Here is a 25769-nt window from a genome sequence, read left to right as displayed (position 1 = left end):
TATATATATATATATAAAATTTTAGTTATTTTTTTTAATAATATACTATAATTTACTTTACTATACTACAAATATATATATATATATATATATATATATTTTTTTTTTTTACATAAAATTAATTGTATACATAAAAAAAAATAAAAAAATAATAATAATAATATATAAAAAGTAAGTTTTGTACTATTACTTATTAATTTGAGTAATTTTTTATAATATATTATTTTTTTATTATTATTTATCATTATTTAATATATATATATATATATATATATATATATATATATATATATATAAAGATTTTTTTTTACATAATGAATTATATACATAAAATAATAATAAATGTATAAAAAAGTTTTATACTATTATCAATTTTAGTAATTTTTTATACTATACTATCATTTATTATTTTCATTTATTATCATTATTTAATTATAATTTTTTAAATATATATTTATTATTTTTATTTATTTAAATATATATAAAATAATAATAAATAATACAAAAAATATAAAATTAATTTATATAAATAATGATAATAAATAATAAAAATAAAAAGTATAGTATAAAAAAATACTAAAATTACTATATATATATATATATATATATATAAAATAAAATTTATATATATATATATATATATATATATATATATATATTAATAAAAATATTATAATAATAATAATAATAATAATAATATGATAAATTGAATTGAATACACTTATAATTTATGATATAAAAATTAAAATACAAAATCTATAATATATTATTATTATTACTACATTTTCTATTTAAAATATATATTTTACTCCAAATAACAATAAAAGACATGGTTGATATCCTGAAAAACTTCACTTGAAATAAATAAAGATTTTACCAATGTGAGGAGGACACTTGGCTTCATTTTGTTCAGCACATCAGCAATCTGTGGAGAAAAGCTTTCATTAGAGTGGATAATTTAAGCAAAACATCATGTGCTTCTAAAAATATCAGTGAAAACCCCTGGACGCCACTGACAGGAACACTAATGAACAAAAATGAGGTGAGATTTCCTTATGAAAAGAAGAACCAGCGGTGGTGGCAGACATCTGACAGACACCTTAAATGTCAACCAATGAAAGCATGAATCATCAATAATCTTCAGCCAGCTGTACTGTGTGAACAAGATGAGCAAAGGATTCTGGGAAAGAACACCTGAGCTGTCTTATGTGCTCCAAGGAGTGGATAAGAAGCATTTTAAACCCACAGGACGAATCAAACGCAGACTATTTTACCTCAGGGCAGATTTCTAAGCAGAATCCACATTTCTGCCTGATACTTCACCCAAAAGATCTGCAGAAATCCATACAGACGACACCAGCACTGAATGTTAAAGGGATGGTTCATCATTTTTTGTCATTATTTACTCAACCTCATGTTGTTCCAAACATGTAAACTGTTATTTTTATGCATGGGCCACAAAGCATTGTTAAACATCTCATGCAAAAGCAATTATTTAAGAAAGGCCAGGCTCTATTATCCTCTTCTAATACAGCTGTCAGGAAAACAGATTGACCTATGACAACAGACTGAAGAGTAAATGAAGCTTTCAGCGTCTCTCTCCGTCCTGAACGAATGAACCCAGCGAGAACATCAGATTAATGCCACGCAGGGGGCGAATGCTTAACGTTCCTTATCCAACAAATTACAAACATACCACGTCTAGAGAATATGAGCTGAGGGACAGATCAGGAGATGTTTATGGAGTCAAAACATGATTTAAAATATTGTGCTTATGACAGCGTCGACTATACATACTGTATATATTACTCCAAACAAAATCAACCAAAACTAATCAGACATTAAACCACTGGTAAAAATGGGCTTTCAATGAAACTTTAAAAGGGATAGTTCATCCAAAAATGAAAATTATCCCATGATTTACTCACCCTCAAGCCATCCTAGGTGTATGTGACTCTTCTTTCAGACAAACACAATCAGAGTTATATTAAATAATGTCCTGGCTCTTCCAAGCTTTATAATGGGAGTGAATGGTACCCGAGATTTTGAAGCTCAAAAAAGTGCATCCATCCATCATAAAAGTAATCCATACGACTCCAGCGGGTTAATAAAGGCCTTCTGAAGCGAAGCAATGTGTTTTTGTAAGAAAAATATCCATATTTATAACTTTATAAACTGTAATCACTAGCTTCCGGTAACGCGTTCACAAGAGAGTCCAGTTCCAGCAGAAGGGTGACCTCTGACCCCGACGTATGATGTAGGACGTATGATGAACACTGAAGCGCAGAGGATAGAGCAAAACAAAATGCTGGTCACAAATTAGTAATCTAAAATGAAACGTTTTAAAGAAAAATGTTGGACGATTTTGATATAAGAGAAGAGGAGCTACATCATACGTCAGGTGAGAGGTCATCCTTCTGCCGAAACTCGACTCTCGTGAATGCACGGACGGCCATTACCGGAAGCTAGTGATTACAGTTTATAAAGTTATAAATATGGATATTTTTCTTACAAAAACACATCACTTTGCTTCAGAAGGCCTTTATTAACCCACTGGAGCCGTATGGATTACTTTTATGATGGATGGATGCGCCGTTTTGGGTTTCAAAATCCCGACCCCCATTCACTCCCATTATAAAGCTTGGAAAAGCCAGGATATTTTTTAATAAAACTCTGATTGTGTTCGTCTGAAAAAGAACGTCACATGAAAAAAGGCTGTCGTCTTCCCTTTTGCCAAATAGGTAGGAAAACTTCAACACCCATAATGCACTGGGCATATTGCCGTACAAAGCCACTCCCACCAGTCTACTATGGATATGATATACCAGAGTCAAACAGCGGCTGCGTCTGTAATCGCATACTTCCCTACTATAAAGTAGGCGGAAAACAGTGTGTCACAAGAGTAGCATGTCTGAATACACAGTACTCATAAAAGAGTAGGCGAAAAGTCCCCGCATGACCTTCTAAGTGTGCATACGATTGACACTTTACTATCCCATGAGACCATGGGAGAGGATTTATGAATGATGCAACTGACACTCTTAGGTAACATGATAATAACAACATTGCAAATGCAGTACGTCCGCAGCCACCTTCTTGCTTTAGTAGGAAATACTTCTTAGCAAACTTTTAGTCATAATGGTGTCGACTTGTATTGTTCCCGGGTGCAAGAATTTAAAGAGTAGGCGTTTAGCGGGTTACTTTCGAGTTACTTTTGGTTTCCTGTGAAGGATCTAGCGTGTTGTAGGCAGTGACTAAAAGCTGCAAAGAATCATAAATATGGAGAGAACGCTGTAAACCTCCGTGTTTGTAGTCAACATTTCAAATTGGATGACCACAACACAGTGTTTTAGTCCAAACGGAGGGAGAAACTGAAAGAAACTCACGTTCAGTCAGTTCCGCCCAAACCCCAGAAGCAAAACGCCTTCGCATACAGGTTAAAAAATGCGGTAGTACAATCTGTAGTTTTCACGAAAGCACTGGAGCTGTCAAAAGTAAAATGCGTCATCCGATGACTTTTTACTGACAGTTAAATGTGCATTTCTCGGTCCTGTTAACACAAAGAACGAGTAAACATTTACACACACTACCGACGATTTCAATACAATGCGGGTTGAAAGTCAGCAAAGTTACACTTTAAACAAACACAATAAGGTTTCATTTGTTAACATTAGTTAACTTAGCCAGTTAACTTAGCCATAGCCAGCAATGACATTTCCTCTCTCAAGATCCATTAATGTACTAAAAACATATTTAAATCAGTTCATGTGAGTACAGTGGTTCAATATTATTATTATAAAGCGACGAGAATATTTTTGGTGCGGCAAAAAAACGAAATAATGACTTATTATAGTGATGGCCGATTTCAAAAGACTGCTTCATGAAGCTTCGGAGCGTAATGAATCAGCGTATCGAATCATGATTCGGATCGCGTATCAAACCGCCAAACTGCTGAAATCACGTGACTCCGAACCGCTGATTCGACACAAAAGATTCATAACGCTCCGAAGCTTCCTGAAGCAGTGTTTTGAAATCAGCCATCACTATACAAGTCGTTATTTTGTTTTTTTTTGGCGCACCAAACATATTCTCGTTGCTGAACCACTGTACTCACATGAACTGATTTAAATATGTCTTTAGTACATTTATGGATCTTGAGAGAGGAAATGTCATTGCTGGCTATGCAGGCCTCACTGAGCCATCGGATTTCAACAAAAATATCTTAATTTGTGTTCCGAAGATTAACAAAGGTCTTACGGGTGTGGAACAACATGAGGGTGAGTAATAAATGACATTATTTTCATTTTTGGGTGAACTAACCCTTTAACAACGGTTAATAAACGCTGTAAAATATATTGCTGATTAACAGTTAATGCATTAACTATTGTTAAATTAGAGAGTAACCCAAAAAGCTGCACTTAATTCTTCTTAAATGCATTCTGTGGTCTTATAATAATATACAAGCGTATTATGTTTTTATAACAGCAGATGTGTATGTTGCAGTTCCTTATAAAAGTTACTGACCAACCGACTAATAATTATTTGACTTTCTCAGCGAAACCCTCGTACCCGTAGAATAAATGTCGACGCTGTGCAGCAGCTGTACATCATCTTAACGTTTCTGCGGTATAAATATTTTATTATTTTGTAAGCAGGCCAGGTTTGACTTATGACTCTGAAAGAAAGTCACAGGTTTGCAAATAAAAAGGTGCAAAAAATATCAGGAACACTTTACAATAAGGTTAGGATTAATGCATTAGTTAACAAACTAACAATGAACAATATGTATTGTACAGTATTTATTAATCTTAGTTAATAAAACATTGGTTCATGTAAGTTCACAGTGCATTAACTAAATGAAACCTTATTTCAAAGTGTTACCATAAAAATATATCGTGTCTTGTTCAAAATTAATCTATATATACATAAAATTCTGCACTCTGTCTTAAATGGATCAAAAGAATTGTGATCGTTTTCTTAATTAAAGCAAACATACATTAATCAGAGTTCTGAAAAATTAATAAATAAAACTGAGAAGTTTTAAACAAATTGCTTACTCAGAGCTATTGTTGAGAAGATTATTGAAGACAGATGAAGGAAAAAGTGACAGGCAAGATTAATGGCCAACTTTTAAAACATTTTAACAAAAATCCACGTTTAATTGAGTCTGGCGGCCATGTCAAACACCCTTCATTATTCAAATTTTATGAGTGATCAAGATTAATGGGCTCAAAATGTCAAAAAATCAATGTAAACAAAATCAATAGTGTTTTCATTTGACGTTCTCGCCTACTGGGCTGAATAGCAACACATCTCAATGTAAGTGGAAAATTACTGTCATTAAAGCAATCAGTACGTGCCTGACTGAATATTATGGAGGAGTCAAGCAGCTGTGAGTGTGACGGGATCGGATCAGGACAAACGCCCGAGAACTGAATGTGTAACTCCAGCTGCTGCACTTGAACACAGACCAACTGCTCGTTGACAAAAAAATTAATTATCTGCAAAAAATACTCAAGACTAAATCAAGCGCAGTGCATCTCAGCTTAAAACACAATCTGAAGCTGAAGTGGATCATTTCTACACCACTAACGTCACTAAACAGAACTGCAAAAATAATGACAGGCTTACTGAAATCTCCAATCTTCCATTAGATGGACATAAAAATGCTAAAAGACAACAGAGGAAATGTGGAAATTGACATATGAATGACAACTGCATAAATGTAGACACCGTGCAGCAGCTGTACATCATCTTTACGGTTCTGTGGTATAAATATTTTATTATTTTGTAAGCAGGCAAGGTTTGACTTATGACTCTAAATTACTTATTTATCATTTAATGTCATATCTGCATCAAATGCTATATTCATGACAAACTCAAGAGGAATAACATTGAAAATAATCATAATACACTGCAAAAAAATAGTGTTTTTGTCTGGTTTTCCAGTACAAACATCCATCTAAACATTCTGAAATCAAGACACATTTACTTGAGAATAAAAATGACAAAAGATGAAGTCTTTTCTGAAAAAAATTATCAAAATGAAGTGAGTTTATGCTTAAAATATGAACAAATATCTGCCAATGTGGTCAGAAAAATAAACTTAATTCAAAGAGAAATTAGCAACATTGGCAGATATTTGTTCCTTGTTTTGAGCAAAAACTCACTTAATTTTGATTCATTTTTTTTAAACAAGACTTAATTTTCCAGTAAATGTATCTTGATTTAAGAACGTTTAAATATTTGTACTGGAAAACAAGACAAAAATACTGAGGAAGAACATCATTTTTTTTGCAGTGTAACAATAATATTTCAATTAATTGTATAAAACATCTTAATAATATCTCTACAAACAAAAAATAAATAAATGAAAATAACAACAACATTAATACCAATATCAACAAAAATATATCTTTCAATTTGATATTTCATGAAAAAAGTCATTTTTCCCCAAGAGAAACTTTCTTAAAAATGTCCATTAATGTACTTCCTGAATAAAATGTTGCTAATGTCATTAAAAGCAGGACATGCAATAAAATATGCTTAAAATATGCATAAATCACAAAGTCAATTAATCCCCTTTCCCCTTTCTGTGTGACCATTTAGACAGACATCTTATATACAGTCTAGTCATTTCTATTTTAAAAATGAAAACAAATGTTAGGCATTTTTTTATAACTAGATTGACGTCTTTTGAATCTGAAAGTAAGTCTTACAGGTTTGTAATCGGGTCAACGACGTGACGGGTAATTATTTATTTATTTTTTTGTCCAAAGGCCTCAATAATAACAAAAAACAAAGATATGACATCCAAAGTATGTAAGGTAGTACAACTAGATCTCTTTTATTGAATTTAAAAGGTTTTAACTATATTTTGCTACATATAAAGGTATTTTAAAGATTTTGAAGTGTCATTCGGTTTAACTGTCCAAAGGCCAATACAGCCATTTCATTTGTGATTAAAATGTCTTAAAATGTAATAAATGTATATATTTTTTATTCTGCCATGATTTTATATCATCATATATCAACATAGTGTAAAATAGTATTAAAATTATGTGTAGAAGTCGTTATGAGAAAGAATATCCGGAAAAATTAATTTCATTGATGTCATTCGGAGTAACCAAGATAAAGGGACCATTTTGGATCAAGTCATGTGGTCAATATCATGTGACAGGATGTGACGTCATTCAGACACCTGCAAAGTTCCACATGGTCATGAAGCAAAGTAACTAACTCTCTTTTAACTATTTGAAAAATTCATGTTTTCTCTTGCTCATACGCATGTCCCGAAACATCAGGTCATTTGGTACAACCGCTATAAAACATGGAAAATGTTGTAATATTTTAAAAACTTGTACTAAATATAAAATGTTTGATTGTCCTTTTGCTAGCTAGCTAGATATCAGCCTGTTAGCATTGTTTGAAAATATTGTCATTCGGTAAAACCAAAATTTTTGGTTAAACTGAATGACTTTTGGTGACCAATTTTGTCCACCTTGTAAAAAAATTGTTAATTGTATAATAAAAACACACATAATCTCATTGTTAACACTTAATAAAATTTCAAAATTAATTATATCTTCATTAGGTTTCTTTTACACTTTTAAAAACCTTATTCGTCAATGACCCAAATAAAAAGGTCCCACTGCAAAAATAGTGGTAACGGTTATAATAAAGGTCTCATTTGTTAATATTACATACATTAGCAATCATGAATTAGTATATTTTTACAGTATTTATTAATACTGCATCAACTAACATTAACAGATAATGTCAGGCTTCCTGAAATCTCCGATCTGCCATTGGTTGGGCAAAAAAATACCCAAAATGCTCAAACAAACAACAGAAAAGGGGAAATCATCATATGAATGTATTTGTTTTTGCACATTAAACTGAAGTTTGCATCACATCAAGTTCACTCCCACAGCAGCAACAAGCAAACCACAACAGCATCTTGTGATCAAGTCTGCATTAATTCAACAAATGCAAAGACATTCACACAGTCCGAGGACTCTCAAAGTCATTCTTGCGTATATTATCTAGCAGCTGAGGGCAACAGCCGAAGACGGGGACGTTTCTGAATGTCAAAGACCCTCAGCGTGTCGTGCATCCCGATGCGGCCCGTCTCAGGGTCTGTTAGCGCTCGGGATTAAACGCAGGGAGCTTGTGGGTGTTGTGTATTTGCCTTGGAGATTTCATTTGTTTTGTAAGATTACAGATATCTCCCTCTGTTTTCTGCTCCCAGCAGCTCTGTTTGCCTTCTCAAATGATCTGTTTAAGCAGCGCTGAGAGGAACCTCAGGAGAAGGTCATTAACGCTCACGCACACAAAGAGAAGAAAAGAGTTGAGGAGAGATTGTGATGCACTTGTGCATTCCAATGAAAAAGGGAAAACACAAAAACATCTTCATCTTTTGATTACCACGACTATATATAACAACCAGGCCAATATCTGGCCATTTCAATGTCACTGCGTTGACCAGTAACCATTCAAATGGAAGTAAAAAATGACATATATATGTACACATACACAACAGTTCTTTCTGGTTCTCGAATCTGATTGGCTGAGAGCCGTGCGATATTCTAGTGACAGCACTCCTACCTTTTCACCGTTTGTATTACTCCGCTTGAAGCGACTGTCATGGCGGCTGAGCAAATCCACCGTAATTTTTACAAATACTACACTTGTTGTTCCACGAACTGTAGTTTTAAGTTTTTTTTAGACGAGAATGTAGTTGTTTAGACATGAAATATGTGGCTCATATTTAATCATAGCGCCTATTTTACAGTTTGTTCAGACGTTTTCGAAAATGTGAGCTCCAGGCCGTCAGCCGCCGTTCAGTGCTCGAGTACCCGCCGAGAACAGCTTCATCTCGGCCAGTGCTTCAGGGATTTGCTGCTAGCTCTTATAGTGGTTTAAACATGAGATATAATTAATTTTGGGTATATAAAACAGGCAATCTTTGGTCTTATTAATCTATTTCTTGTTCCTGAACAAATCGAATCGTGCTATTGTCATTTATAATGGCTATTGTTCTTAATTTAAATATTGTTGTTCAATAAATATTTTATATAAATAATATGCTGTATTTGGTACTGAGAAAGGGGTCATTAGTGCGTAATATGGATTGAGTGAAAGTTACATTAATACGCCTTTAGATGGCGGCAAACTTACGAGTGAATGAGTCAGAGACTTTAAATTGAAAGAGACTTTTATAAACAAAGGATGTCGTTTCAGAGCTGTTATGGAAAATTCCCTTAACTGTAAAAAGGACAAATACAAAGCTCGCTTTCCTCAGCGGACATTCAAACGGATTTTTATGATGGATATAACATTATGGGGGGGTATCACACAGAGTTTCTGCCAATCTCATGTTAATCTTGAGTACGTCTAGAGTAACAATGCATCCTTCATATCTCCGAAAAGTATTTAGTTTTATTATAAAAGATATATACGCTAAACCGAGTCTTTCTGAAAAAAGCCGAGCTCCTGGAGGCGTGTCTGCCGTCAGTGTCGTGGGCGGAGCTAAAGAGTCACAAGCGTGCGCAGCTTTTGCATAGAGATCGTCTGCTAGCTGCGGCATCATTATAAATACAAAGGGAACAAAAACGTTTGTGTTGTTTACATTATATGCACTTGCGTGCCGATTGCCACAAAACACAGACATCTGATGCAGTTTTACTCACCACCTGCGATCTGCAAATTCAGCCCCGAACTGGGACTTGTTTACAAAGCATTCATCACCGAAATCCCGGGAACAAACAAACATACGTGCACAACTCCGTTGCTGCCCCGGAAAAACAAACTTCATCCTCTGTTCCCTTAACGCTGGGTTCTTTGGGAAGCTGAAAAAGGTAATCTTTCCCTCACTACCAAAAACACACTCCTTCGGTGACAGGAGCTGTGTCTCATTTCGGAGGCTGTGTCCTTCGGAGGTCGCATTTGAAGGCTGAATACTTCATCAAGGATGTCATATTTAAGAAAAGTAACCATAATAAAATTGACTGATATTCATTGTGAGGTGTAAAATACTGTAATTTCTTTCTTACGTTGCAATCTAACGGTTATTTTTCTTAAATGAGACTGCCTCGATGATGTATGCAGCCTTCAAAGGGTGCAGCCCCTGAATTGGGCTATTGTTGAAAAATCTCTCAGCTTCCGTATCCCGAACGAAATGCGTTGATGGCCGTGCTCTTGCTCTTGCTCTGGGTGACGTGTGTGTGCACGCTTATCAGGGAGAAGTGCCTATACAAGAAATTCTGCTCTCTTTTGATGTCATACAGGCCATACTTGGAAAAAAAAACTCTCCGAAACCCGGTTAAAAAAACGGGTATTTGGCACAGAAATACTCCATCATACGTACATCTCGTGTTTTGAAACTTTAGCCATGTTTAGCGTGAGAATGCAACTCTTTAAAAGTGTAAATAAGTCAGAATGCATGAAATAGCATTACATCCTCCCTTTATGGACATCGACCGGAAGAATGAATGTTATATCAGACACAGGTAATGCTCGCTCAAGCGATCTCTCTCTCTTTCTCTCTCTCTCAATAATACTGTACAAAATATAATGAGACAAAAGAGGATTTTTAAAGACACTCCATTGTTATTTCTTATGTATTTACACACTTGTGCCGTCGAAATGTTGTATAAACGCAATATCACACTCGCTGTGATTACCTACGTCCGAATCACAGCATGCTGATATACAGCCATATCTCACGGCTACGAGTGTGATATTGCTCATATATATACCTTGTTATACATCTAAAGTTACACTTTTCTTAAACATAGCATTCATGCTGTGAGATTATAAAAAACATTGAGACGTGATGAAATATGTCCATCTGACAGGTCTACATCAACATGCACAGCCCTAACAGGAACATAATATATAGACTACTATTATAAATGTATCTTTTTAAATGGCTTTTGTTTCATTTGAACCTGAAAAATAAGCAGCAATTACAGTGTCAACTCTGAGACATTCTGACCTGCTCACACTGAGGCACAATCGTTCACAATTACATTTCTAAATGAGGGTCATTTAGACAAAACTAAGCACAAAATCCCCTTTCACATGCTTCATCATTTTATACAGTACATGTCATTCTGAAAACCTGTCAACTTAAGCAGGATGGGCATCACCGGACCAGCATGCATTGCAGAACTACTCTCTTTTAATCAAGACCCGAGAGAACAATTTTAACTAGTGCAGTTTGCAGCGGTCAATGGATGAAGATTCAATTTGAACTTCAATATAAATTGCTGTAGTTGCCGTCAACCAACTTTTAACTGAGCTCATACCAATGCAATGACGGATTGCCTTTCATGTGAAGGACTGTCTTAGAATTTGGCCAAAATTAGGCATCTTTGAAATGATAAAAAAATGTGTACCATGAATGCAATGTATGTCACTTCGAATGAAAGCATCTGCCAAATGCATAAATGTAAATGTAATTTTTCTGCCTTTTGGAAAGGACTTGAAATGCTGTCTTGGAAGCTCACTTGATTTTTGGAAGCAGAGCTCTTGACATTAGAAAAAAACATCTTTGAGAGCATTTTAAAACAGCGAATTATTCATAATGCAAGCATGACTGCTTTCTACATGTAGAGAAGTGACCCATGGCTAGAGGCGCCGATATCCCAGCTAACAACTCACAATTATACTTAAACTGCTGCATCTTAACATGCTGCGTGTGTTTGATACCGTTAGAGCAAAATAATTATCTTCCCAGAGTCTGCAGGGATCTAAACTGCTATATGCTCTCATTTAATTTATTCCTGAGGATCTTCTTGCTGCCTTTAGGATTTTAAAATGTGAATTTCCTATAAAAGTTTTCATTAGTGCACTGACTTACACCACACTGTTCTCGCTCTCTCAAGGACATAATCAATATTGATATATATCGACCAGGCCGATTAACCTTTCGATATTTGGCTAATTTTAATATCATTGCATCGGCCAGTAAGCAAACGTAACGTATGGACAGTGCACTTGTTCCATTAACAAAATTTCGGTCAATCAGGATGGATAACCTGCTATCTAACTATTTTGTATTGTACTGTACATGAGCGAAAAACTTAATTTGACCATTAAATCGGCACCAAAACTGATCACAAGCTAATCTAACTAATCACAAAATGACTAAATAAAAAAAAAAAAAATTATAATATAAAATTATAATGAATACATATTATGATTACTATTATTATTATTGTATAAACATTAATATAATGAATTAATATTAATAAATAACAACTACAATAATAATAATAATAATAATAATAATAATAATAATAATAATACAACAATAATAAGATGACTAAATAAAATACAAAAAATATAATATAAATTTATAATACATTATCATTATTATTATAGGAAATTAACAAACTAATTTATATATTTATATATATATATATATATATATATATATATATATATATATATATATATATATATATATAATATTTATTATAAAATAAATTAATATATTTACTATACCGATTATATATGAATTATATATAATATATAAAAAAGTAATTAATAATTTAATATAAATAAATAACAACAACAACAACAACAACTACAATAATAATACAACAATAATAAAATGACTAAAGATATATTATAATTAATATAAATATAATATAATAATATAAATTATATTATATACATGTTATATTATTATTATAAAATAATAAATAATTATATATAATTTTAATTTATTATAGCAAAATAATAACAACAAATACAATAATTATAAAATAATAATAAAAATTATATTATATATATATATATATATATATATATATATATAAAATTGTTTATATTAATATTTTATGCATGTATATTGAAATTTTCTATAATAAATATTATATTACATTAATTTTTATATTATATTTTATATATTATATTATATTTTTTATTTTATTTAGTCTTTTTTTTTTATTTTTTTTTTTTTATATATAATCTTCAGTTTCATCTGAACAAAACACTAATTTTAAAGAAATAAAGCCAACAAAAACTACAAACAAAACCGGCCCAGTTAGAAACCAGCTCAAGGCCACAAAAGGAACTTCATTATCTGCATTATATAAGACAAAACTAATGAGGACAAATGAACGAGCACAAGAAATGTTTAGCTGCATACTAATATTTGCACTTATTAGAAGTTGAACACTACTCACGTCGGTGGTGTAATGCACCTCATCTACGGCGTACTTCTCCTTGAAGTGTTCAGGCGGGTAGATCCTGTCGACACACACAGAAGGAAAGAGGTTTAATGAGAACTTCCTGTGGAGTGACGTACTGCGTTTTGATCCTTCTTGTTTTTACGTGATCAAACAAAATCTGTTCTCTTCACATTTTTAATGAGGGTCATTTGGGGCTGATTATTCATGCGATTTTAAAATGCATTGATAACTGATACTCTGGACAGAAGACTGGACTTAAATCTTGATTCTGCTAATGGTCTCTGCAGGCCTCGGATAATCAAGTAAATGGACTCTTGATGTCAAGTGTTTTTGGAAGTGAAGTATTCATGCAAACACACTCCAACCTCATTTTCAAATTGCACATCAATAACTTTGAGAGTTTTACTAATATAGAAACATGGCTGAAAAGTTTGCATGCTTGATTTTGCCCTTTGCTGGCATGATGCAGAAAATAAGGATATTTGGGTTATAGACCATTAATTTTCTCTACAGAAAAACTGATTTACATACACTACAATACAAAAGTTTGGGGTCAGTAAGATTTTTTTTTTTTTTAAAGAAAATAATGTTTTTATTCTGCAAAGATGCATTAAATTGATCAAAAGTGACAGTAAAGACATTTATAATGTTACAAAAGATTCTATTCTGTTGTTTTGAACTTTCTATTCATCAAAGAATCCTGAAAAACAAAATGTATGATGGTTTCCACATAAATATGAACGGTTTTCAACATTGATAATCATCATAAATATTTCTTGAGCAGCAAATCATCATATTAGAATGATTTCTGAAGGATCATGTGACACTGAAGACTGGAGTAATGATGCTGAAAATTCAGCTTTGATCACATGATATAAATGACACTTTACAGTATATTCACATAGAAAACAGCTATTTTAAATTGTAATAATATTTCATAATTTTTATCCTACCCACTATCCTATACACTATCATTATATCATAATATATAAAAATAATATAATATTATAATATTTATTAGAAAATAAAATATATTTATAATACAACAATAATAAAATGACTAAAGATATATTATAATAAAAATTATAATTAATACATGTATTATTATATTATTATTATTATTATTATATGAAATTAATATAAACAATCATTGAATTTTATTTTATTATGACAAAATAATAAATACAATATAAAATAATAAAATTATATATATATATATATATATATATATATATATATATATATATATATATATATAGTAATATTATATACATTTTTTATTATATTTTTATGTATTGGAATTTTATTCACATATATAATCTTCAGTTCCATCTGAACAAAACATTTTGAAGAAATAAAGCCAACAAAAACCACAAACAAACCTGTTATTTTAAATCGTAATAATTTTTTTTAATTTTTACAGTATTTTTGATCAAATAAATGCAACATTGGTGAGCAGAAGAGACTTCTCAAAACCATTAAAATTTTACTGACCCCAAACTTTTCAATCTGTGTGGTTTTAGCTTCATTTTTAGAAAACTAGTGTTTAGTTGGTCAATAAGTACTAAATACCAACAATCCTGAAAAGAGAAAAAAAGTTTGAATCATTATACAGTACATGAAGTAATCGACTGATCTAAAACTACTGTCTATATTTGAATATTTTCTATTAAAAGTTGCATTTATTATTAAACTTACAATCTATGACTTGTCAATAGTTTGTATTGTATTGTAATGGCTGATTCGATTACTGTAGGTCATTCACAATGCTTAATCGGACGAGTAGTTCATTCATTCCCTCAGAAATGTGTCTTTAAATCACAACGTATAATGCTGCGATTCATCTCAGAGCTGGTTGGTTTGGTTCAAGGCTTAGAACTCTTTACTAATGAATTTTTAAAATCCCTATGGAGAAAATGAATGAGATAAATATCTCTGAAACCTGCAGCATGAATTAAGCAATCATTCCCGTCTGTAGCACAAACTGTGAAGGACGAGTGTCATGCTGAAGTGTGATATTAAAGGTCAGGGTTTGAGCAAATCATTAACTCCAGTGTGAGCACTAGTAATAGCGAAGCTTGTCTTAACACCACTAATTATGTAATTAATTATGCGTTAGGCTGTTAAATAAACGTAAAGTCATTAACCCGATGTAATCGATCTCATATGTGGGTTTACATGTCACGTGAATAATGCACTTCATGACATCCAGAAACACTGTAATACAGGGAGAATTGAACGTGGGGTCACTGATCACAGCAGCCGCAAAAACAAGCCCATCAGAAGAGCTGCTGACCCGAGACGCCCCGAACCATCCTGTAACAAACTCATCCGATGAACCGGGGAAACCACGGCCGCATGTATTAGATCAGGACAGCTTATCCAGCAGCGCTCCAGCATGAACAGGAAGAGAATTTACCGCAGCACCTTTGAAAGGAAGGTTTAAAAAGCAGGCTGATTTCAAAGCTCGACAGCAAACTCCGACTGTACCGTCCGTCTCAAAGCGGATCTCTTTACACTTCCGACTGCTTCAATAACACATCATAACCGCAAGGCTTTTATGATTCCCAGAACCTTTCAGAGCTCAATTTTCATGCCTGCCTGTTTTCACATTATGAGGAGGATTGGGAGAGGATGTTTCTGTTGATATTATAATATATAAATATGATATATAATACACACACTACCAGTCAAAAGTTTGGAAACATTACTATTTTTAATGTTTTTGAACGAAGTCTCTTATGCTCATTAAGGCTGCATTTATTTCATAATAAATACAGAAAAAAACAATAATATTGTGAAAAATTATTACAATTTAAAATTATGGTTTTCTATTTTAATATACTTTAAAATATAATTTATTTCTGTGATACAAAGCTGAATTTTCAGCATCATTACTCCAGTCTTCAGTGTCACATGATCCTTCAGAAATCATTCTGATATGATGATTTGATACTCAGTTATTATCAATGTTGGAAACAGTTGTGTTGCTTAATGTTTTTTTGGAACCTGTGATACTTTTTTCAGGATTCACTGATGAATAAAATGTTAAAAAGAACAGCATTTATTCAAAATATAAATCTTTTCTAACAATATAAATCTTTACTATCACTTTATTTTAGCAATTTAACACATCCGTGCTGTATTAATTTCTTTCAAAAAAAAAAAGAAAGAAAAAAAAATTAAAGACCCCAAACTTTTGAACGGTAGTGTATATTGTTACAAAAGATTTCTATTTTAAATAAATGCTGATATTTTTTAACTTTTTATTCATCAAAGAATCCTGAAAAAGTATCACAGGTTATAAAATAATATTAAGCAGCACGACTGTTTTCAACATTGATAATAATCAGAAATGTTTCTTGATCATCAAATCATCATATCAGAATGATTTCTGAAGGATCATGTGACACTGAAGACTGGAGTAATGATGCTGAAAATTCAGCTTTGATCACAGAAATAAATTACATTTTACTATATATTCACATAGAAAACACTTATTTTAAATTGTAAAAATATTTTACATTTTTACTGTTTTTATTATATATATATATATATATATATATATATATATATATATATATATATATATATATAATACACACACAGTACCGGTCAAAAGTTTGGACACATTGCTATGTTTTTGAAAGAAGTCTCTTATGCTCATCAAGGCTGCATTTATTTGATAAAAAAATACAGAAAAAACAGTAAAAATGTGAAAAATACAATGTAAAATAATGGCTTTCTATTATAATATACTTTAAAATATAATTTATTTCTGTAATCAAAGCTGAATTTTCAGCATCATTACTCCAGTCTTCAGTGTCACATGATCCTTCAGAAATCATTCTAATATGATCATTTATTTATAACAGTTGTGCTGCTTAATATTTTTTTTTTATAACTTGTGACACTTTTTTTAGGATTCTTTGATGAATAGAAAGTTAAAAAGAACAGCATTTATTTAAAATAGAAATCTTTTCTAACAATATCCACTACCGTTTGAGGTCAGTCTTTTTTTTTTGTAAACTTTTTGTACTTTTATTCAGCAAGGATGTGTTAAACTGATAAAAAAGTTATAGTAAAGACTTATATTGTTAGAAAAAAATCTAAAATTGATAATAAATCATCATATTAGAATGATTTCTGAAGGATCATGTGACACTGAAGACTGGAGTAATGATGCTGAAAATTCAGCTTTGATCACAGGAATAAATTACATTTTACAATATATTCACATAGAAAACCATTATTTTAAATTGAAATAATTTCTCACAATATTACTGTTTTTTTTGTATTTTTGATCAAATAAATGCAGTCTTGATGAGCATAAGAGACTTCTTTCAAAAACATTAAAAATAGTAATGTTTCCAAACTTTTGACCGGTGCTGTATATATAAAATCACTGAGGGTCTCAGAAGCAAACAGAGAAATACATTCCAGTGAAACTATACAGAGTCAGAAAAATAAACTGTTTGCTGACTCCACACATTTTCAAGGCAATCATATCAGCAGACATCAGTGAGCATGAAAATTACACATGCACATCAGAATTCACCCATCTGAGAGAATGAGAGAGTCACTCACTCGCCCATCCATGTGGCGTAGCTCTCCGGCAGCTTGGGAACAAACAGGATGGATTTCTTGGAGTCCACGTCGATGGCACCATAGCAGTCGGCCTCCGTCACACCAAAGGTCCAGTGGAAAAACGACTCCTGCAAAACAACACATCTGACTCAGCGAGAGGTTTAAGAGCCTCTTCTGTACATAAAGTGAGCAAACTGAACTCAACCATACAGCATCATTTCCATACATACACATGTAACCGTGTTTCTATGGACTGTATTCCTGAAATGAGCCATAACCCAGAGAGGATTCAGTGTTATTAATACAAATGGTTAATAATGTCACGGCTGACTCAAACTGGAGTATTGATGTGCTATGAAATTATATATTGTTTGTGCTATGAAATTGTTTGTGCCTTTAGGCCTGAAACGTATGCAAACACTTAACTATGCAAGCTTGATTTCATGCATTGCTGTGCTACAAAATGTGTCAGAATGCAATTCATAATGCAACACACTGCACACAATGCATTTTTATCATTGTAGCAAGAGGAGCTATAGTGGACATTGACATAAGCGGTCAGTCATTTGTCATGGTTGAGTTTGAAGAGAGTCTCGCTGCGCTAACTAACAAGCAAAGAAGTCAATAAAAGTTGAGTAGAACAAAATTAATTTCAAAGAAAGCCCTATAAGTGGCTTTCTTTAAATTAAATAAATTAATAACGTTTTTCTGATATTAATAAATAAAATCATAAATAAAATAAATAAATAATAAAGAATAATAAAAAATATATATAATTTAAGAAATTAAAATATAAAATAAATAAATTAGAAATAAAATAAAATAAAATAAAATAAAAATAAAATAAAATAAAAATTAAATTAAAATTAAAATAAATTAAATTAAATTAAAATAAAAGAATTTAATTTAATATTTTATTGTTTTATTTTAATATAATATAATACAATTTTATTTTATTTTAAAATTAAATTAAAATAAAATAAATTAAAAAATAAAATAAAATAAAAATAATTAAATTAAAATGAAATTATAATTAAGAAATTAGAAATAAAATAAACTAAAAATAAAAAACTAAAAATTAAATAACATACAAATAAAATAAAAATAATTTAATTTAATATTTTATTTTATTTTAATAATATAATATAATATAATTCAATTCAATTTAATTTAATTTAATTTAAAATAAAAAAATACATATTTTTTATTTAAATTAAAATATTTTAATTTAAGACTGGAGTAATGATGCTGAAAATTCAGCTTTGATCACAGAAATAAATTACATTTTACTATATATTCACATAGAAAACACTTATTTTAAATTGTAAAAATATTTTACATTTTTACTGTTTTTATTATATATATATATATATATATATATATATATATATAATACACACACAGTACCGGTCAAAAGTTTGGACACATTGCTATGTTTTTGAAAGAAGTCTCTTATGCTCATCAAGGCTGCATTTATTTGATAAAAAAATACAGAAAAAACAGTAAAAATGTGAAAAATACAATGTAAAATAATGGCTTTCTATTATAATATACTTTAAAATATAATTTATTTCTGTAATCAAAGCTGAATTTTCAGCATCATTACTCCAGTCTTCAGTGTCACATGATCCTTCAGAAATCATTCTAATATGATCATTTATTTATAACAGTTGTGCTGCTTAATATTTTTTTTTTATAACTTGTGACACTTTTTTTAGGATTCTTTGATGAATAGAAAGTTAAAAAGAACAGCATTTATTTAAAATAGAAATCTTTTCTAACAATATCCACTACCGTTTGAGGTCAGTCTTTTTTAATTTTAATTTTAAATTAAATTAAATTAAAATAAAATAAATAAAAATTAAATTAAATTAAATTAAATTAAATTAAATTAATTAAAATTAAATAAAATAAAAACTAAATTAAAAATTAAAATTAAGATTAAAATTAAATTAAATTAAATTAAATTAAATTTAACAGATGCTTCTATCTTTTCACAGAGCAAATAATATTTGGAATATACAATGCCAGGTTTATAGATTAGGAAAAGAAATGATTCTCCACAAAAGACTTTTTATTTATTTTTTTGTGAGTGTGTGAGTGCATTGGTTTATGAATAAATAAACTTTTGATTATTAATATGTATTCATTTTTGAAATTTGCTGAAGTTTGCACTCGGCTAATGAATCTCCTCTGGTGTGTGACTGCGTTGCATTTCTTTGAATTGCATTTCAGTAAATGTATCTTGTATCATTGCAATTCAACATCCTGTGGGTTGTGGCCAATTTATTTCAAATTCACACTCATGAATAAAAAGCAGTCAATCTTCAGTTGGGTGAGATCTCCAGCAGAGGCTGAACGGCTCGCTCTCGAACACGATCAGATAACCGCAGTATCTCATCCACAGAGGATGATTCCCTTGTGCTCAAGTGATTTTATTGTCTTGAGCGCATTACAGAGTTCACCTTCTGTACGGATTGTGTAATGGAGCGGTGAAATAAAATCACCGGAGGACACACACACATTAACGAGCAGAAACTGTGCGCAATTAGAAATGTGCCACGAATTTGATTCAAATTAGAAACGTGCAAGTTAACACTTCAAAAAGAAGGAAAAAAACTACAACACAAGACAAGCAAATTAATGGTTATGAATTATTTACAGTTAAATTATGATGAAAGCAGGAAGGCCTCAAGTAATAAACATCACAACAAAATCGCAAGACTCGCTCCATGAGATACCAGCGCAATCTCTGCCAAACAACACAGGATGTGGACATTTTTGTAGCTAATGAATGAGAAACACGCTCCTCATTATGTTCAATCAACTTATGTAAATGCAGTAAATTACGAGGCTCTATCAGACACCCAACCGTAGCGCTGAAATAAAAGGTCTGAACTCACACGCCTCTTGCCAACACAAATTACCATTTAGCATAACATAAACAAGAGCACCACTTACGAACCGGTATAATGGGAAGACGAACACTCAATAATCAATTAGAAACAAAACCGCCAAGTCATCGAGATGTTTCTCGCCAATGCACGATGCATGCAGCAGTTTTTGGTAGCTGTTGTGGTGATGCATGAAAAATCAGACGTCCACTGCTATGAACAGGACGAGGTTTGGCTGGTTAGTACAGTCCAGCTTTATCCTCCATTGGCGGACATTCAAAAGTCACATAAATCAGGTATCATTTTGGAAGTGACCATTCTTTAGCGCTCGTAAAACTGCATCTGATGCAAGTCTCTAAAGTCTGAAGTAAAGAGTGGTAACACTTCACAATAAGGTCTAATCTGTTAACATGCATTAACTAACATTAACTAATAATGAGCGATACATTTGTTAGAGTATTTATTCATCTTTGTTAACTGTTCATGTTAGCTAAGGTGCATTAAAACATATTAAATAACAAATAAAACATTTAATTTTAATAATGTTTTAGTTAGGACTGTTATGATCATGAATTTTGTGCTGACGATTGACTGTTAAAATAGTTTATATAATATAATATAATATAATATAATATAATATAATATAATATAATATAATATAATATAATATAAACTATTTTGTTACTTGGAATTGTATATAATAATGATTTACTTTAATTATGTGAAAATAAAATGTTTTATTATATTATATTATATTACATATAAACATAATATAACAACCATAATACACAATTTTTTTGTTACTTGGAATTGTATAAAATAATATAAAATTATAATAAAATAGGCCCATATGATTTACTTTCATGCTGTGAAAATTAATGTTTATATAATATAATATAATATAATATAATATAATATAATATAATATAATATAATATAATATAATATAATATAATATAATATAATATACACTATTTTTTGTTACTTGGAATTGTATATAATAATAGAAATTTATATAATAAAAAAACATAATATAATATAAAATAATATAATATTTTATAACAATATAACAAATTAAAAATAATAAACAATACTCTATTTTACACTATTTTTGTATATAATAGAAAACTATAATAAAATAGGCCCATATCATTTACTTTAATTCTGTAAAAATTAACATTTATATAATTAATAATATAATATAACATAATATATTACAAAATATAATAATATAATAAAATGCATCATATCATATATTACATTATATAACATAATAAACACGATATAACATAATCCACTATTTTTTATTACTTGCAATTGTATAAAATAATAGAAAATTATAAGAAAATAGGCCCATATGATTTACTTTAATGCTGTGAAAATTAACGTTTATTTAATTAACAATTAATATAATATAATATAATATAATATAATATAATATAATATAATATAATATAATATAATATAAAATATAATAAAAAACAGTATATTATTTTATAACAGTGTTTTTTTTTTTTTTTTTTAAATATATATTCGTTTTTCTTTACTCTCTGCCAGATTGATCCTCCTGTTTCTCCCTTCCACACCAGAATAGGAAACACAATATTGTGCATTTGATGGCATTTCTTTAAGATAGCATTATTTGGATGGCAAAACGTGATTTAAATTAAAAACTGCACACTTAATGAGGTTATCTCGAATAATTGCAATTAGATCGAATAACGCTTAATCAACAATCACGACAGGCCTAGTATTAGTAAATACTGAAATTACCATGAACTAAGATTAATAAATGCTTTAGAAGTATTTTTCATTGCCGGTTCCTGATGGAACCTTATTGTAAAGCGTCACCAAAACTTTGTTTGGTTTTCAAAAACTTCTTTAATTCTTTTAGCCACTTCAGAATACATATAAATAAATGTTGAGCTGTCTTTCAAGAGGAGCTATTATGCTTTTTTCCATCTTCATCTTTCTTCAGTGTGTAATGTTGCTGTTTGAGCATGTTTCTGAACTCCCTGAAACGCCCCCATTGTTTTCTTCACAATATTCCTCATTTAAATAATTCATGCGCAGAATAAAGGGGCGGGGTCTGGTTGAGTTAGTTAGTAGTGTGTTGAAACTGGCGGTTACGGTAAGGGGCGGGACATTTCCCAAACACCAATCACAACACACTGCTCCAGCCGACCAATCAGAGCACATTGTGCTTTTCAGAAGGCGGGGCTTCACAGAGACAGAGCGTTACTGACAGACTGGGAAGAGAGGAGCTGCAACAATGGAGAATATGAGGAAAATAATCAACAAGTGTTCTAGTAGAGCACAAAAACAACATCAAGACTTTGTAGAGCACAAGTCGCCTGTAACTCAGCACCTGTCTGAAGATCACGTCGGTGTCGGTGCAGTATCTCTGCTTCTGTTCTCCTCCCTGAAGAACCACCACAGATCCAGCCTGTAAATCCTTCTCAGCTTTCAGGCCTCGACACAAACGATCTCGGTTTTCAGCAAACAGGGCGGCCGATACTCTCAGGGTATCTTTTCCCAGCCAATACACTGCCTTCCTGTCACAGACAACACAGAAACATGCATGTTATTCACATAAAACACTGCAAATCACACTGTGCCAAGAACTTCAACCACAATGTAAGGCTCTTTCCCTTCTACTCATTCAAATGGTGTTCATTTTACCTACAAAGAAGTACATAAAATGATCAAAAACAGATGAAACTAAAAGCTTTGTGACTGTAACACAGCTGTTACGCAAGAGCTGGATTTGATCCCATGATAACATTGAAGAATTCCTTCTGCAGGAACACTGAAGAACAGCTGAAAAACATTACGACCGCAGGCGAAACTTAAAGGGATATTCACATCTTTTCTAAATACGTATGCTGCTATTTAAAGTTTTGAACACCTTCTTGCTGCTTTTTTCCCAGTTTATAATAACTAAGATCCGAAAAAAGCAACATGAACGTATCACATTTTCATAACAGCAGTGCTTTATTTCAAAACTTCTGAATTTCTTCAATCAAAACCAAGTCATTATTCTCTGACAATACTTTCACCTCCATCATAGGCTCTCATTCTCAATGTTCAGATTAAAAAATCCATATCAGAAACAGATTATACTTCTGATTAGACTCCTTTTATACTCCTTTCTCATGTAATCTAACATTAAAATCATGCTCACGCTTGACTAAAAGAAAGCCAAAGCTCTTTATCACTGATAGTGTGTGTAAAGATTAACAGTTATCATGGCCGTCTGTACAGTATGTGGTCAAAGGTCACAGCTCACATTCATGAACCTTTCACACGCACACTCCTGTTAAATCACCCATCCTGATAAGACAGAGTCTACGTCAGGGATAATGTACAGTCAGCAGGTCATTATCTCAAAATAAACCCCAGCAGGATGATCAGTAGATGAAGCGGAGAGGCCTGCTATCAGCCTGAGGGGGTTTATTTTATGATAATGACAGGCACATTATTCTGCTTATTGCACGGCTATTTAAAAAATAACAGATGGACATGAACTATAATATTGAGTTGCAAGTAATATTTCAGATTTGCTTCCTCAGAGGAAAAAGAAATCTATTAAAGATAGAAAGTGGTCTAAAAACAAGATTAAAGCTAAAACTGCATGCAACATGTATATAGTAATACAATGCAAATTTGATCTCTGAATGCCATAAATGACCAATCAGAATCAAATATACTAAGAAGACGTGCGATAAAATCAGTTATTTTTGCATTTTGCATATTTGTGTCAAAAGCAGTGCCCTATAAAATAATATACTTCATGTTTTAAACAACATTTTATAGATATTTTGACAGACTACTGAAATGCTTCAGTACAAATATACAAACAAACACATGAGCACTGAAATGAGCTGCAAAAACTGATTAAAGATGTTAACTTATAAGGAAACGATGACCTTTTGGATATATTTAACCTAAAACTTGATGATAAAACAATTTTTATTGATAACTGGTCAACTTTCACCTAGTTATCAAACCTCGCTCCTTTACCATGGTATTACTACAGTACGTTCTTGTAAGGGAACCTACACCACCCAAAATCAACCAAAAGCATTGTTTTATTCGCAGAACAACACAGAAACAAAAACCTGTGACGCCAATTAAAGAAGAAAAAATCTGCAAAACATCTAAGAGAAATCTTAAAACGCATCTACATGTAAAACACCGAGCTCCGCGCATGCGCAGGAGTAAACACCTCTGCATGCGTTTAACGTTGCGTGATTATGAACAAAATAAATATCCAGTGTAAAATAAAACACTTGAAACTCACTGCTGTGAGGATGCCATGCTGCTGCTGCTGCTGCTCAGCTGAGAGATCGAGTCATGTGATCAAGAGCAGCTGATCACTGCGCGCGCGTGCACTCGATCACATGACCGCGCCTTTTCCGAGTATTGCTCAATACTCGTGTGATGACTAGAGAAGTTACTGCTCAGATATTATCCATCAAAACATACTGAAACTGTTTTGAAAACACAGAGATAAAGTGCAATGTAAATTATTATTTACGTACACCACAGAGGAGAACTGTGAGCCATGTGGCTCTTTTCAAGTGTAAGTACCAAACAAACACCTGCAAGTTACTTGTTGAACTCCTCAGACACAAGATGTTGAAATGGAATGACAGAAAGAAGAACTGGACGAATTCAAAGAAACTGGAATTTCATTAGTCCAAAACATAAATAGCCTGCCTAACAACATTGATTTGGACTAATCTTGTGTATTTATTCCCTTATATGTAAAATACATCTTTTTGTCATCCAATTAGACATTTCTCTACGGTTCAGTGCAGTCAAACTCATTTAATTTTGTCATACAGCACCACAAAATGTCAGTTATATTGTTTTTAGGTAATTTGATACAGTATAGTCAATACATTAACTTTTTTTGATGTCAGAATGTTATATAGAGTAGTAGTTTCTTCCAATGTGCTCTGTAATGTTTAAGTATTTATTAAATATAACTAAAATTAATTTAATACAAACTTCTAAACATGGATATTAATATCATGTTGTGTGTGTGATGACATATTAATGAGTTATACTGAAAAAT

At 31.4% G+C, this 25769-nt stretch overlaps 1 protein-coding gene across 4 annotated transcripts in view; it reads right to left on the bottom strand.

Moving 5' to 3' along the window:
- LOC127500105 (xaa-Pro dipeptidase) overlaps positions 1-25769 on the bottom strand; it is a 294666-nt gene that overhangs the window by 52798 nt on the left and 216099 nt on the right. For all 4 annotated transcript variants that reach the window (XM_051871030.1, XM_051871028.1, XM_051871031.1 and 1 more), the window contains exons 2-6: positions 24990-25024; positions 23055-23241; positions 17793-17920; positions 13200-13263; positions 878-925 (exon numbers count right to left, since the gene is read on the bottom strand). In XM_051871030.1, coding sequence (XP_051726990.1) covers positions 878-925; positions 13200-13263; positions 17793-17920; positions 23055-23241; positions 24990-25006 — 444 coding nt within the window. In that variant the 5' untranslated portion in view covers positions 25007-25024. The remainder of the gene's footprint in view (positions 1-877; positions 926-13199; positions 13264-17792; positions 17921-23054; positions 23242-24989; positions 25025-25769) is intronic.

Source organism: Ctenopharyngodon idella, chromosome 18, assembly GCF_019924925.1.
Source record: "Ctenopharyngodon idella isolate HZGC_01 chromosome 18, HZGC01, whole genome shotgun sequence".
In the NCBI taxonomy this organism is placed as follows: domain Eukaryota; kingdom Metazoa; phylum Chordata; class Actinopteri; order Cypriniformes; family Xenocyprididae; genus Ctenopharyngodon; species Ctenopharyngodon idella.
Note: the sequence above shows the minus strand (reverse complement) of the source record. Positions and strands in the feature narration are given on the sequence as shown.